This window comes from Bactrocera neohumeralis, unplaced genomic scaffold, assembly GCF_024586455.1.
Source record: "Bactrocera neohumeralis isolate Rockhampton unplaced genomic scaffold, APGP_CSIRO_Bneo_wtdbg2-racon-allhic-juicebox.fasta_v2 cluster09, whole genome shotgun sequence".
Classification (NCBI taxonomy): Eukaryota; Metazoa; Arthropoda; class Insecta; order Diptera; family Tephritidae; genus Bactrocera; species Bactrocera neohumeralis.
Genome location: NW_026089622.1, coordinates 12,199,014 through 12,215,220, shown reverse-complemented (window position 1 = coordinate 12,215,220; position 16,207 = coordinate 12,199,014). Strand labels below are relative to the sequence as shown.

General features: G+C 39.1%; 2 protein-coding genes across 16 annotated transcripts in view; both read left to right on the top strand.

Annotated features, from left to right (window-relative positions):
• LOC126764541 (endothelin-converting enzyme 2) overlaps window positions 1-16,207 on the top strand; it is a 1,258,369-nt gene that overhangs the window by 631,512 nt on the left and 610,650 nt on the right. The window lies entirely within an intron of this gene.
• Window positions 13,111-15,312, top strand: LOC126764548 (uncharacterized). Its single transcript, XM_050482243.1, has 2 exons — window positions 13,111-14,367; window positions 14,441-15,312. Exons 1-2 carry the CDS (start codon window positions 13,564-13,566, stop codon window positions 14,948-14,950), a joined length of 1,314 nt encoding a protein of 437 aa, XP_050338200.1. The 5' UTR covers window positions 13,111-13,563; the 3' UTR covers window positions 14,951-15,312.

The window sequence follows — 16,207 nt, the reverse complement described above, 5'->3', positions numbered from 1 at the left end:
GGTAAATAAATACCGCTATGGACGCCGCCTGTTACTCCCGTGTTAACTGATGCTCTGCTGCTGCCGGCTTCTGCTTCAATGCAGCTTCGTATGCCTGTGTTCTAACTAGTGCTCTGCCGCTGCTCGTACAGCTTCGTACGCCTGCGTTCTAAGTGATACGCAGTGCTCACTTGATGGTCTCTCGATATTGCCTCTGCTGCTACAGTCACTGCGTTTTCAGATACTGTTACACGTCCGTATTTATTCAGCGGTTTCTTCTGCGTTTTAAACTTTCTTTGTGTTAAAAAAGAAGAGTATTTGACGCACGCTTCGCTGCGCTTAAGTATTTCACCGAACTGTCTTTACGTTTATTTAGTTTTCGAAAACGTCTTAGTTTAATTTATTTTTATTTTAAAAATTTAAACTGCTAATTTCTGTTGAAAAGTTTTTTCTTAATTTTCCACGGAGCTACCATACCACTTTTGTCACCAAATTTGTGGGATCGCCCATTAAACAAACGCACTTGTTAATTAATTCAATTGTTTTATTAGTTCAATGTTTTTCACAACAGATCCGTCCGCTTATGTAAATAAATGCGTCGCGTGCACTGACTACAGGGATAATGGGATGCCCAACTTATTCCAGTGTCAGAGCGCCTAAAATAAGCGTTTTTATAACATTGTCCTTTATGGGCAGATCGAACAAAATAAGAATTTTTGGGCAATCAAATTAAAACACCCAACATTTATTACGATTGCAAATTATTATTTATTGCACTTTTAAAATATGGCGAAACTGCTTAAATCCTTTTTTATGATTTTATGGTATATTAAAACAACTAACTTTTGATATTTCAATACTTATTAATGTGAATTAAGCCTGTTAGTTCTCAATTAATAAATGTTTTTAATAATTTTTAATTGAAATATATATAATTCTACTATGCAAAACGTTTCATGAAATATATTTAAATTTGGCAATTTCTTTGATTTTCATTGTTTTAAATTTTTATTAGCGATCTTGAAGGGCGGCAACAAATTCCTCCGTTCACATATATTTTTGGTATAATTTCAATCTGGCAATCAGTCATTCCAATTGCAAAACCTCAAAACCTACACAATTCAGTCAACTGTAAAAGATCGGTAGGTGAGCGGTTCTCACATTTTCAGTGACAGGAGAGTTGGGGATCTCTTTATCTCTGACTGACTGTTTGATGACTGCGCTTATGTTCCTTTTGTCAGGTTGGTATCCCTATTATCAGTGTTGCGTCAGAGATAAAGAGATGTTTAACTCCTCTCTCACTGGAAGTGAGAGAGCAATTGCTAAACGTCAAAACCTACTGAACTTTGACAGCTAATCGAGTTCAGTAGGTTTTGACGTTTATCAATTGGAAACAAGCGATGGCCAGATTGAAATCTTACCAAAAAAATATGTTAACGGAGGGATTTGTTGCATCGTTCAAGACCTCTTACAAAAATTTAAAACAATGAAAATTAAATAAATTTGTGAAATTTAAAGATATTTGATGAATCGTTTTGTAATTTGAAGCATCATAGTTTTGTTATCAATGGAAAATGATTAAAAACATTTAATGATTGCGAGGTAAAAAGCTTAAATCCTATTATTGGGTATTGAAAGGACAAAAGTCAGTTGTTATAATATTCGTTAAAAAGATTTAAATAGTTTCTCCATATAATAAATAACCACTATTAAGTAATTTTTATTCGTACTAAATGTTGGGTGGTTCAATTTAAATGCCCAAAAATTATTATTTTGTCGAATCTGGCCATAATGGAAAATGTTATAAAAAACGCTAATTTTGAGGCGCTCTCACACTGGAATAAGTTTAACATCCCTTTATTCCTGGTTGCGTGTTGTCTTAGGCCAGTGTGATGAGTGTGCGTACGTTATTAGTAGGTGTGTCCACTACGTGTTGTCTTGTCATCGCTTCCCACATACACACCTATAATAACATCATGTTTGTATTATTACCTAAGTATTTAATTAATGTGAGTTTGATAATTCATGGATCATTCAATGAAATCAACATCTTAAAGGACCAAACGGTCGCACATGTTCACGTGTGTAATTATGTGTGCATGTAAACAAATTTGAAAGAACCATACGCATAATGTTTGTAAAATTGTCTACACACAACTTTGTATGTAAATAAAAAATGTATGCTCATTGCTTCATACGAAATCTCATTGTCACGGTCGAAGGATTGACGCGACTATAAAGCGTCACCACATTCTGTTGTTGGTAGAAAATCCGAATTGCGCCGAAAAAGACAAACGAACGGCCGCCGATTGTCGCCGCTCCTTTAGCCGCTGTAACACAATTGTAAAATATTTTAAATCGACAAAAGCTATGTTGGCACTTTTCCCTAATAGAAGAATATCAGAAACTGCTCAATTTTCGCGAAAAGACGCTTGATGGCAAAGGCATGTTCGGAGAGATGCGATGGTGTCTGCTTTTATGAATGAATCGACTTTACTTGTTGATAGTGCTCTTACGTTCATGAATGAAGATGTAGTTGTTGCGGGTTTTACTCAAAATTTGGGCATCGACTATTTGGTTGCTATATTAACTTTTGATGTTACTGATGCTATTTGAGACGATTGTTGTTTTTGTAGAACAACGTTTGTAGTTTTTGTGGGTGCGCTCAATAAATAATAAATAATACCTTGATTTGAATTTAAATTCTATAGGGTTTTTCAATAGGGTACTACAAAAGTAGACAGGGTAGCAAACGACGTCAAATTTTTTCCTGCTATTTTGACATTTCTCTTCATCAAGGTTTCATAATGGAAAGATATACGATCCATCAACGAGTCAAAATTATTAAAATTTTTTACCGAAATTCGGAGTCAGTGGCCTCAACTTTAAGAGCGGGTTTTTTAATAAGAGCGCTACAAATTTTCTTTTATGTAAAACAAAAACGGTTCGAGATATCAATGAAAATTTTTATTCCTGTGAACATTCACCATTACATTTCGAAAAAATTACAATTACGTCGTCATTGGGTCGTACCTCTTCTGTGATGATCAAGATCGGCACGTTACTGTGAGCGGGAACGCTACCACTCAATGATAACCGAATATTTTTGGCCCGAATTGGATGATATGGACTTGGACTATATGTGGTTTGTACATATCGATTATGTCGGTTAGGGTATGAGTAATATAGAGTATCTATATATAAAATTCCTTGGATTCCGACCCTTTGGTTGACGTTTACACTTTAAGGTATTTCACTGGCCTTGAATCCTGCAAGTTGCAACAATAAAATATGTTTGGTTGCACCCAGACTTACCCCTTCCTTACTTGTTGTTTTTGATTTAGGTTGTAATTTGGTTTTAGTTTCGCGCCCGCTTTGTGTTTTGTTATTTTGTTTGGCTTTGGTATATATAGCACAAATATAGCAAAGGGCACATGAGGGAAATTTTTTTTTTTAAAGTTGTCGTGGCCTGGCTCCCACTCTAACAAGTTTAGTGTACATATCTCCTAAACCACTTAAGCTACAACAACCAAATTTGCTAAGTACAAATCCTGTAAGAATTTCTACTGATAGTGTGAAAATGGATGATATCGGAGGATAACTGTTATAAAGAATACTATTTCCAAAGAATTTTAATACGAATATTTATTAATTGTGTTTTCCAAAGAATTGTTTGTCCAATTGCAACAGTTAACAAAATGTACCATTAATTCCGAATAATTTTAATAATTTGTATTTATTGTTCATTCAAGTGCATTTCCGCTAACGAAAATGCAACAGTTAACAAAATGTATAATAACTTTATTATTATTAATTGTATTACTTTGCAAAATGCGCAAGACACATTTCCTGAGAATTGTTATGCAAACATTTATTTTTAAGTTGTTGCAAGAAAGCAAAATATTAGTATTTAAGAAACCACGAAATAAAACGGAAGGCTGATTATCGATTAAACCTCCAACCCAGTTGTTTTATTTTTCGTTGTTCATCACTTCGGTGAAAAAAGTGATAACCTCGTTCGCTCTGTTCAAATATCATTGAACATGCTTACTTATCAGCAAAGCCGAAATTCTACAAAATATAAATATCTATTTATATATTAATATATTAATATACACACATACATATATATCGGGTGATTTTTTAAGAGCTTGATAACTTTTTTTTAAAAAAAAAACGCATAAAATTTGCAAAATCTCATCGGTTCTTTATTTGAAACGTTAGATTGGTTCATGACATTTACTTTTTGAAGATAATTTCATTTAAATGTTGACCGCGGCTGCGTCTTAGGTGGTCCATTCGAAAGTCCAATTTTGGGCAACTTTTTCGAGCATTTCGGCCGGAATAGCCCGAATTTCTTCGGAAATGTTGTCTTCCAAAGCTGGAATAGTTGCTGGCTTATTTCTGTAGACTTTAGACTTGACGTAGCCCCACAAAAAATAGTCTAAAGGCGTTAAATCGCATGATCTTGGTGGCCAACTGCCCATGCATCCCGAAAAATGCACTGTTTGGTGTGGTTTGTACGCTGGTGGAATCATTGGACCGTATTTTTTCAAAGATGCTGTTGGACGCAACGTTACGGTGAATGGCGATCGCTATCGTTCGATGCTAACAAACTTTTTGTTGCCAAAAATGGAAGAACTGAACTTGGTTGACATGTGGTTTCAACAAGATGGCGCTACATGCCACACAGCTCGCGATTCTATGGCCATTTTGAGGGAAAACTTCGGAGAACAATTCATCTCAAGAAATGGACCCGTAAGTTAGCCACCAAGATCATGCGATTTAACGCCTTTAGACTATTTTTTGTGGGGCTACGTCAAGTCTAAAGTCTACAGAAATAAGCCAGCAACTATTCCAGCTTTGGAAGACAACATTTCCGAAGAAATTCGGGCTATTCCGGCCGAAATGCTCGAAAAAGTTGCCCAAAATTGGACTTTCCGAATGGACCACCTAAGACGCAGCCGCGGTCAACATTTAAATGAAATTATCTTCAAAAAGTAAATGTCATGAACCAATCTAACGTTTCAAATAAAGAACCGATGAGATTTTGCAAATTTTATGCGTTTTTTTTTTTAAAAGTTATCAAGCTCTTAAAAAATCACCCGATATATACATAATGCATTTACATGCAATGCCCAGCTAATAATAAAAAAATGCAGAGGGATCACTATCACTTACATTGATTTCCCTGCGCCATACGACACGTTCGGACTGGTCTCCACATAAATATTTTTTCATCGAGTTTCTTCACTCATGTCGTTGATTTCGCCGAGTGCTATCACTTATATTCTCTCAACAGAACACAGAACTCAAAATGTCTGTATCTAAATTTAAATTTAGACAGAAATGTCCTGTGTTTGGCATATATCCGTACAATCTTTCTGAGTCCTAGTTACCTACTTACCAGGATGTTCTCCTAAGGCGACAACTATGAACCTAGGATGTAGTATGTTGACATACGATTCTATTCAGTTTTCGGTGTTTTTACGAGAAAACCAGAAATACCGTTATCATGCAAAACATTTTGGCTTAAAATATGATTACTTGCCTATTATTTTATACATTTAATTATGTGAAGAAGTTCACGCAAGTGAGGAAAGTTCTCTGATCGCCATTCACTTGGGAGTGGCCAGAAACGATTCTTTTACATATGACTCAAGCAGCTCACTACTTCCGGTCTTTGACCAAGTATCCTCTGGGTAGCCTAAGAACATCCGTTTGAAGGCGAGCTAAAGTGAGAAGGCGAAATATCCCCTACATAGGGTTGTGCGCTGAGTTTGGGACCCGCCACGTAAAAAAAACACCCCCAATGAATAGTAACAACCAGCCTCGGATGAGAGACCCCCCTTTTGATGACGACCACGGCAAACGAAATAAGGACTACGATTTGAGAGCATGCACCTGGAATGTCCGGACCCTTAATTGGGAAGGTGCCGCTGCCCAGTTGGTTGATGTCCTCGCAAAAATAAAGGCTGACATCACCGCCGTCCAAGAAATGCGATGGACGGGACAAGGACAAAGACGAGTATGTCCTTGTGGCACTTACTACAGTGGCCATATAAAGGAGCGCAACTTTGGTGTGGGATTCGTGGTGGGAGAGAGACTTCGTCGCCGAGTACTATCATTCACTCCGGTGAATGAACGTCTAGCCACAATCCGCATCAAAGCGCGGTTCTTCAACATATCGCTGAATTTCGCCCACGCCCCGACGGAAGAGAAGGACGATGTGACCAAAGATGCCTTTTATGAGTGCTTGGAGCGCACTTATGAGGGCTGCCCCCGCCACGATGTCAAAATCGTGCTTGGCGACTTTAACGCCAGGGTGGCCAAAGAAGGTATATTTGGCACTACGGTCGTTAAATTCAGCCTCCACGACGAAACATCCCCAAATGGGTTGAGGACGATCGACTTCGGCGAAATATGGTTATCTGTGGTACTAGATTCCAGCATAAAAAGATTCATCAAGCTACCTGGCTGTCTCCGGATCGAAAAACTACCAACTAGATCGATCATGTTGTGATAGACGGAAGACACGTCTCCAGTGTTTTAGATGTGCGTGCGCTCCGAGGTCCTAACATCGACTCGGATCACTATCTTGTTGCAGCCAAGATTCGCACCCGCTTCTGTGCAGCAATAAACGCACGCCAACAAACACAAGGAAGGTTCGACGTCAAGAAGCTGCAATCACAACAGACAGCAGAACGATTTTCTACCCGGCTAGCACTCCTGCTCTCTGAGAGCACTCGTCAACAACTCGGTATAAGGGAACTGTGGGACGGCATTTCAAACTCCCTACGTACAGCTGCAACCGAAACCATTGGTTTCCGGAAAATGCAAGAGAACAGCTGGTACGACGAGGAGTGCCGTGTCGCAGCGGAGAAAAAACAGGCTGCCTACCTCACAACGTTACGATCGACCACAACACGTGCGGGATGGGATAGATACCGAGAGTTGAAAAGGGAAGCGAGACGCATTTGAAGACAGAAAAAGAAAGAGGCCGAAATGTGTGAGTACGTAGAGCTTGATAAGCTGGCCGACAGGGGTAATGCTCAAAAATTTTACGAAAAAATGCGGCGGCTTACAGAAGGTTTCAAGACCGGAGCATACTCTTGTAGAACCCCCAAAGGTGATCTAGTCACCGATGCCCAGAGCATACTTAGATTATGGAGGGAACACTTCTCCAGCCTGCTGAATGGCAGTGAATGCACAACACCAGGAGAAGGCGAACCCGATTCCCCACACGATGACGATGGAGCAGACGTTCCATTACCCGACCAGGAAGAAGTTCGAATAGCAATTGCCCGCCTGAAAAACAACAAAGCGGCAGGGGCCGACGGATTGCCGGCCGAGTTATTCAAACACGGCGGCGAAGAACTAATAGGGAGCATGCATCAGCTTCTTTGTAAAATATGGTCGGACGAAAGCATGCCCAACGATTGGAATTTAAGTGTGCTATGCCCAATCAATAAAAAAGGAGACCCCACAATCTGCGCCAACTACCGTGGGATTAGCCTCCTCAACATCGCATATAAGGTTCTATCTAGCGTATTGTGTGAAAGATTAAAGCCCACCGTCAACAAGCTGATTGGACCTTATCAGTGTGGCTTTAGACCTGGAAAATCAACAACCGACCAGATATTCAACATGCGCCAAATCTTGGAAAAGGCCCGTGAAAGAAGAATCTATACACACCACCTCTTCGTCGATTTCAAAGCTGCTTTCGACAGCACGAAAAGGAGCTGCCTTTATGCCGCGATGTCTGAATTTGGTATTCCCGCAAAACTAATACGGCTGTGTAAACTGACGTTGAGTAACACAAAAACCTCCGTCAGAATCGGGAAGGACCTTTCCGAGCCGTTCGATACCAAACGAGGTTTCAGACAAGGTGATTCCCTATCGTGCGATTCCTTCAACCTCCTTCTGGAGAAAATAGTTTGAGCTGCAGAACTAAATAGAGAAGATACCATCTTTTATAAGAGTGTACAGCTGCTGGCGTATGCCGCTGATATTGATATCATCGACCTCAACACCCGCGCCGATAGTTCTGCTTTCTCCAGACTGGACAAGGAAGCAAAAGAAATGGGTCTGGCAGTGAACGAGGGCAAGACAAAATATCTCCTGTGATCAAATGCCAGCCTAGAAATCCAACGCAGGATAACTCTTGCCAACAGGTGCTACTTCGGACTGAGTAGGCAATTGAGAAGCAAAGTCCTCTCTCGACAAACAAAAACCAAACTCTATAAGTCACTCATAATTCCCGTCCTGCTATATGGTGCAGAGGCTTGGACGATGTCAACAACTGATGCGTCGACGTTGCGAGTTTTCGAGGGAAAAGTTCTGCGAAAGATTTATGGTCCTTTGCGTGTTGGCCACGGCGAATATCGCATTCGAGATGTACGATATCATTGACATAGTTCAGCGAATTAAAAGACAGCGGCTGCGCTGGCTAGGTCATGTTGTCCGAATGGACGAAAACACTCCAGCTCTGAAAGTATTCGGCGCTGTACCCGCCGGGGGAAGCAGAGGAAGAGGAAGACCTCCACTCCGTTGGAAGGACCAGGTGGAGAAGGACCTGGCTACGCTTGGAATATCCAATTGGCGCCACGTAGCGAAAAGAAGAAACGAATGGCGCGCTGTTGTTAACTCAGCTATAATCGCGTTAGCAGTGTCTGCGCCAATTAAGAAGAAGAATTAAAAAATTTAATATAGTAATTCGCGAATAATTCGTAATAATGGAAATCTCACAATTTACAAAACCTAAAATAATCATGTGAAATTAATAAAAATTACTCAAAGTTTTGATGCTATAGTATATGGAATATTCTAAAAGGGATGATATGATTTCCAAATACCGGTTCGGCCATTTTTAATATGTCATGATCTGTAATTTTTTTTCATTGTATTGTTTAAAATGTCATCATGGAAAGATATACGCAAGAACAGCGTTTAAAAACTATTTAATTTTACAATCGAAACAATCGTTCTTAATCACAACTTTTCGTCCGCTCTTTTCCATTTTATGGTGGTAATAATAGTCCTCCTGTGCTCGCTGTTTGTCGATTTGTTGAAAATTTCGAGCGTGTTTTGATGTTTCGAAGACACGTCTCTAGTGTTTATGACGTGCGCACGCTACGAATTCCTAGCATTGACTTTTTGCAGAGAAGATAGGCAACCGCCTCTGTGCAGAAAAACACGCACAAGGAAAATTCGACGTCGAGAAGCTACAATTCCAACAGACAGCTCAACGATTTTCTACTCGACTTGCACTTCTGCTTCCTGAGAGCACTCATCAGCAAAACGGAAAAAGGGTCCAACGATGGAACGGACGTTCTAATGCGCGACCACGAAGAAGTTGGAATAGCAAATACAATCTGACAAGTTCAATAAAGTGGCGGCGACCGAAGGATTGCCAGTCGCTATGTCTAAATGTGGTATCCTCACAAAACCCGCAGTTTAAACTGACGTTGAGGAATGCCAAAAGCTTAGGCAAGACCGGGAAGGACTCCTCCGAGCCGTCCGATACTAACCGAGGTTTCAGATAAGGCGACTACCTATCGTGTGATTTTTTCAATCATCTCTATTCTCCTATAGTTTGAGATGCAGAGCTAAATGGAGAAGGCACAATCTTTAATAAGAGTGTTCAGTTTCGTACTATATTGATATCATTGGCTTCAACATCCGCGCCGTTAGTTCTGTTTTCTCCAGACAGTATATGGAAACAAAGAAAATGGGTCTGATAGTTATCAAAAGAACAGTCGTCGCACTCGCAACTAGGATCCCACGTCATTGTTGACGGTCATAACTTCGAAGCCGTAGATAATTCCTTCTATCTTGAAGCCAGTATTAACAGCAACCGAATCCAATGCAGAATAACTCTTCTAACTCTTTCTCCGACAGATGCTACTTCGGACTGAGAAGGCAATCGAGAAGTATAGTCCTCTCTCGACGAGCAAAGGCTAAAATCCACAAGTCACTCATCATTCCCGTGGTGCTATATGTTGCAGAGGAAACATCTGAAAAGTCAGCGTTACGAGTTTTCGAAAGAAAGGTTTTGCGGAAAATTTAAGATCTTTTGCGCATTGGCAACAGAAATACTGCAGTCGATTGAACAGTAACTGTACGAGATATGATGACACTGACATAGTTCAGCGAATGAAGAGACAGCGGCTACGCTGGCAAGGCCATGTTGTCCGAAGGAATACGCCCTAGGAGAATTCGACGCAGTACCTGCCGGGGAAGCAGAGGAAGAGAAAGACTGATTTTTCCTTTGGAACCACTTGCAAACGATAACAATTTTTTTTAAGGAAATCATCTTTTCCAAAGAGGTTCACTTTCATATGAGTAAATAAAATCACTGTCGATTCTGGTTCGAATAGATTCACAAATTCATAACCGATACACTCATCAAAATTTACAGTTTCGTGTGGTGTTTGTTCTGCTGGAATCATTGGTACGAACTTCTTTCGAATTGAGGCTGTTGACCAGTTGGTTATTATGGCCGCAATTTGAAGAAGTTTGTCTTGACAACATCTGGTTTCATTAGGAAGGGGCTACGTGCCACATAGCACGTTCCACAATCAAAATATTGCGAGAAAAGTTTGAAAATTCGATTATGTCAGGAAATTGTGATATTAAATGCCCTCCAAGAAGTTGTTATTTAATACCATTAGACTAGTTCTTTTGTGGTTATTTGGAGTCATTGGTCTTTAGCAATAAAAAAACTTTAAATATCAATATTGAACATGCTATTCATGCCAAACGAGTTGGTTTACCAGAACAAGTACCCGAAATATGGGTTAGTCGAATTTGTTCTTGCAATAAAGGTCGTAGAAGTCATTTGAAGGACTTAAATGTATCGATTATACTTCGTATTAAACAAAAACAATTAGTGAGATATTATTTGATTAGAAATCATATCATTATTATTGGAAAATCCTTGCGTTTAGAATACTTGGTACTACATCCTCTATTTCCAATTACAGCACACATCTGTGTATCATGCTTTCTACAAGTTTCTCTCATCTCTTCTATAGGAATTTTTTAGCAGTAATTTGAAGTATATCATCATTCATGAGTTTTCATTGGATTAATGTCAGAGTTTTGCGATTCAATTTTAATTGATTTGATGTAGAAAACGTTATCCAGAGGAACAGAATTCATTATATTTCGGATGTTTCGGATAATTAAAAAAAGGAAAGGTCCTTCAAGATCCTGACGGAGTTGCTGGTCAATGTCATCTTACATAGCCGTATTAGATTTGCGTGGATACATAGACATAGTGGCATTCAGACGGTCTATTTTTTGTCTGAGGCGGCTTTAAAATCGACGAACGGGTGTTATGCAGGATAGGAGCGTAAATGTGATATCCGGTTATCCATCGGCCCCTGCAGCTTTGTTTTTTTTTAGGTGGGTAATTGCTTTTCGAACATCATCATAGTCGGGTAATGAAACATCTAATCTATCGTCGTCAATTAGGGAATCGAGTTCGCCTTTTTCAGATGTTACATATTCACGGACGTTCAGCAGGCTGGAGAAATGTTCCCTCCATAACTTCTGTATGCTTTGAACATCAGCCACAAATTCACCCCTTTTGGTTCTCAAGAGTATGCTCCAGTCTTGAATCCTGCTGTTAGTCTCTGCATCTTTGCGTAGAAAGCATCGAGCTCGAGCATTATCCTGTGAGCCCAACTTCTCAAGGTCTTCGTACTCAGCTACTCTTTTGACCTTTCCGAAAACAATCGTTTCGCTTGCTGTACATACAGCTGTAAGAAGATTTTAATTCCGTTCTACAGTTTCCTTATATCGAATTGCTGATGAGCGCTTTAGAGAGCAGTAGTGTACGTCGAGAAGAAAATCGTTCGGCTGTCTATTGTGATTATAGATTCCCTGTGTATGTTGACGAGCTTTCTTTGCTATACAGGGGAGGGCGCATATCTTCGCTATAACAAGATAGCGGCCCAAGTCGATGTTAAGTTCTCGGAGCGTATGCACGTCAAGGACACTGGAGACATGTGCATCTGTCAAAACATGATCGATTTGCCTTTGATCTTTTCAACCCGGACACAGCCAAGTAGCTGATAAATTTTCTTGTGCTGGAATTTGATAAATTTTTCGGTTTCTTTGCTGTGCAGTTTCGATCAAAAGTGAACTATTGCTACCGGGGTCTAAATATTCGGCACCTAAGGGCTTGAACACTTTTTATTGGATTTAAACAATTTTGGATCAATAGATTTCATCTATTTTCACAATCTAACATAGGAATGTAAGAAGAATGTCACATACTAAAATTTGTCGAAATCGGTTGGTCTAGTTCCGATATGTGGGATTTTACCAAAAATTGGGCGGTGCCACGCCCATCGTCCAATTTCTTCTACGCCAGCTCCCATAAAGCTCTCTCATACCATCTCGGTGGTAAAATTTAATGTCTCTGGGGTATTTAGTTACTGATTTATCGCGCTTTTAGTAGCTTCTGTCAGTACCGTTATATAAGGAGTGAGCGGGGTTATCTTCTCTATCTACTATTATCTCTGTATCAAGTTACAGTTTTATATGTTAATTTAGTGCTTAGTTATTGCATTTTATATATTTTCAGTTAATGGCGTTTTGATAGCGTGGCGGTGCTTATAGGTGGTAATGGTAAGCAACTTTATTTTGCGGGTTTATTGAATTTTTGTTTGGAGGGCTTAGAAAATTATTATATTATATAAGCGTGTTTTTATACTCTTGCAACCTGTTGCTACAGAGTATTCTAGGTTTGTTCACCTAACGCTGGTACGTTTCATCTAAAACTGAGCGAGATAGATTTAGTACATATTAGGCCGGGTCGATTTGTGGGGAGGCAAAAAAATTGCCCATTGCTCTATGAAAATCATATTCTAGGGATCAAAATAAGAAACTTTGCCGAAGGAACCATACCCCTGAAACGAATTCTGATGTCCCCCAATTTGGGTCGAACTTTTGGGTAGGGGCAAATTTTGAAATAGAATTGAAATTACCATTTCATTCTTATTACCTCTGAAAGTGAGGAGAACTAAAGCAATAACCACTATGGTATTTCAAAAAAAATGATAAGTAAAGTGACCATTTCAAATCAAAAAGTTTACAATCAATCCACCATCCTCTACACCGCAAGATGAAGCAACTACATCAACAACTATCGAAAACCCAATGAGTCATATACCCAAGCAAGATGTTACTGTTTTTGGTGTGTCTACTGATTTGACTGATCTTAATTTACCAACCCATCTGGATATCTTGAGATATTATTTTTACTTAAGCGAACGCGCTAAAACAGAACAAAAAAAGTTTTCCCATAAATCATTCACTATTCAAGTACAAGATAGGTTGATTGGAAGTTGGGAAAAACTTGGTATGGAAATAATGCTGAAAAAAAGTGTATGTAATAAATTGAATAAATTGCTTGACAAGTATCAAGAGCAAATCAAGAGAAGAAACAACACCCAACAATTTACAGAGTATGTAAAATCTCTGGAAACAATTTTTTACATTGGAACATGAAAATTCGATTTGAAGGCAGCTCCATGTGCATGCGGCTGGGGTCCCGAACGCCTCAAAGAGTTCATGCACGATCAACATAATCAGAGAAGACTAACAATGAATGCATTGATGATGGAAACTGAAGAGCAAGGAGCAACGTCTATGTCATCAATGCCAACATACCAAGATCCCGATGATTCAACATACGCACCGCCACCGGTTCAAGAAGATATGGATAGAAGCACAAGTTCACAATACACAGAGAGATACGATTGTTTTAACTTTGCCTTGGTATGTGACAGATTTGGTGTGCCTGACAGAGTAGCATCAGCATTGGGAACCGCTCTTTTGCAAGATTTTAAAATTAAAGATAAGCATGGGAAACCTTTCATCATGGATAAATCGAAAGTTCGCAGAGAAAAAGAGAAATGCAAACAAGAAGTGCTTCGCAAAGAAGATGATACCAATATGTTAGCGTTTTCATTCGATGGCAGAAAAGATGATACTAGGATGGTAAAAGAACCTCATTTTGTCATTTTTAGAGAACCCAATTCTGAATTGATTGGTTACGTAAGACTGGAACATGAAACCGCTGAATACAAAACAACCAAATTAAATGTTTTTTTCAACGATAAAAATATATCACTGGATACATTAATTGGAATATGCACTTACGATGAGCCAACAAACACTGGCCCACACGGTGGAATTATACGACGATTCGAATTGCTGTTAAAAAGACCATTGCATTGGTTTGTTTGCCTTCTACACTTCAACGAACTTCCATTTCGGCATTTGTTTGAAGCTTTGGATAAATCAACCAGCACTGGACCAAGATCGGCAACCGGAAAACTGAGCCGTCAAATCGAAACTTGTGAAACTCTTCCGGTAAGTTATTGCTATCACTCATTTTTTATAATTGTCAACCATTTTTAATTATTTTATTATTATATATTTTTAGGTGGTGGACGGCTTCCAGAAAATTGAGTTGCAAAATATGCCCCCTGCTCCAGAAAAAAAGAATTTTCCACCGATTCGAAGTACTTATACGACATGGCCCATGCAATTTCTAGCGGCGTGGTTCCGGAAAATTGTACATTCTCGGTGGCTCACCAAGGTCGCTAGATTATTGCGATTATATGTGACAACGGAAAATCCAGATGCAAATTTAAGAATTCTGGTTGAATTTATAATTAAATGTTATGTGCTAATGTACTTCAATATCAAGTATTACAGCTCTGTCGTGTACGGCAGTGCATTATTTTTCAAGTTCATTGGTTGGTCACGATTTCTAGAACCTCGCTTACGCAAAATTGTCAATCAAGTAATTAATGATAATTCATATTATGCGCATTCGGAAAATATCTTGTTATCAATGTTGTTTGATGATAGGAAAGAAAAGCGCGACTGTGCCATCAAGAAAATTCTACGCTATCGAACCGACTTAGAGTTTGTAAAAAACCAGATATAAACTTTAATTGCACAAGTTATACGGAAATGATCAATTTGAATGATATAAATATCGTATTTGTACCACCATTCACGCGAAGCATTCCGTACGATACATTGAAAGAATATTTAAATCAAGATGATCCACCGTTTAATGATCCAAAAATTCCATCACACATACAAGGAAGGGAAAGACATGTTCAGTTGCTAGCTAGCGTTTCCAAACGGGTTATACCGGAAAATGTAGAGGCTGTTATGGCGACGACATTAGAGAGCCGTGCGAAATTGCCCAGACTTGAAAGTAAAAAAGACTTCAAACAATATTTTTTTTTTAGTTTCCTTTCTATAACTCACTTGAATTATTTTTTTCATTTACATATGTTCTGACTAAATAAATTTCTTAAGAGAAAAAATAGATATGATTAAAAATAAATAAAGAAAAAACATAGCCATTTAGCTGATTTTTTCATGTAAAGGCCAAAAATGGTGATTTTTTGAAATGATTGTATGGGGAACCCCCCAGGGGAGTTCCAGGGGTGTGCCACTGGCATGGGTGGATCGGCCGTCCAAAGTTAGTGGGGGTCGGTCATACATTTGGACTCGATTGGAGCACTCTAAATGGGTCAAAGTGGGATTTTTCAAAATTTCCAGGTTTCCGGATTCCATTAAACAGGTTCGGCGCATGCAGATTGCGAAAGATAATAACGACAGATCCAACTTTGAGATGCAAATGGTGCGGTAGCATACCAAGCCTCTACAAAGAATTTAGAAATTCCACTGGATAATTCACGGCGTCGTCTTTATTGTCAAGACGATCGATCGATTTGAATCTTCCAGTTTAAGTCAACAACATCGGTATTTTTGGCAGCTAACATTGCGCGTGCACTTAAGGAATCGTAGTTACGATAATTTGGCCAATGTTCGGATAAACATTCGTGATGAGTTCATCTTTCGTGAATTGATAAAAGGCGAATGGAATTGATATCAAACTACCGGAATTGACCCATTTCCAATTTTTAGCGAAGACGATGTAAAATGTCTTCGGCAATGACATTTTGGTTCGCTGGCTCACTTCTCCAAAACATGCACACACCGTACCATTCACAGTACGCAATAACTCAAATGAAGTTGAACCGCGAACATTAATCGAAGGTAGAAACAATACTTATTTTACGGGTGGATTGTGTAAATTCGTCCTAATGCGTTAGTTGATAACACTCCTGGATGTCCATCTACTGGCTGGCTTTGCTTTCTGCTTAACTATTTCTTCGACGATGCA

Bases quoted from the DNA above. Each gene is read 5' to 3' on its own strand.
- LOC126764548 (XM_050482243.1), top strand. From the start codon at position 13,564: ATGCACGATCAACATAATCAGAGAAGACTAACAATGAATGCATTGATG. The intron at 14,368-14,440 runs GTAAGTTATTGC...ATATATTTTTAG, and splicing joins AAACTTGTGAAACTCTTCCG to GTGGTGGACGGCTTCCAGAA.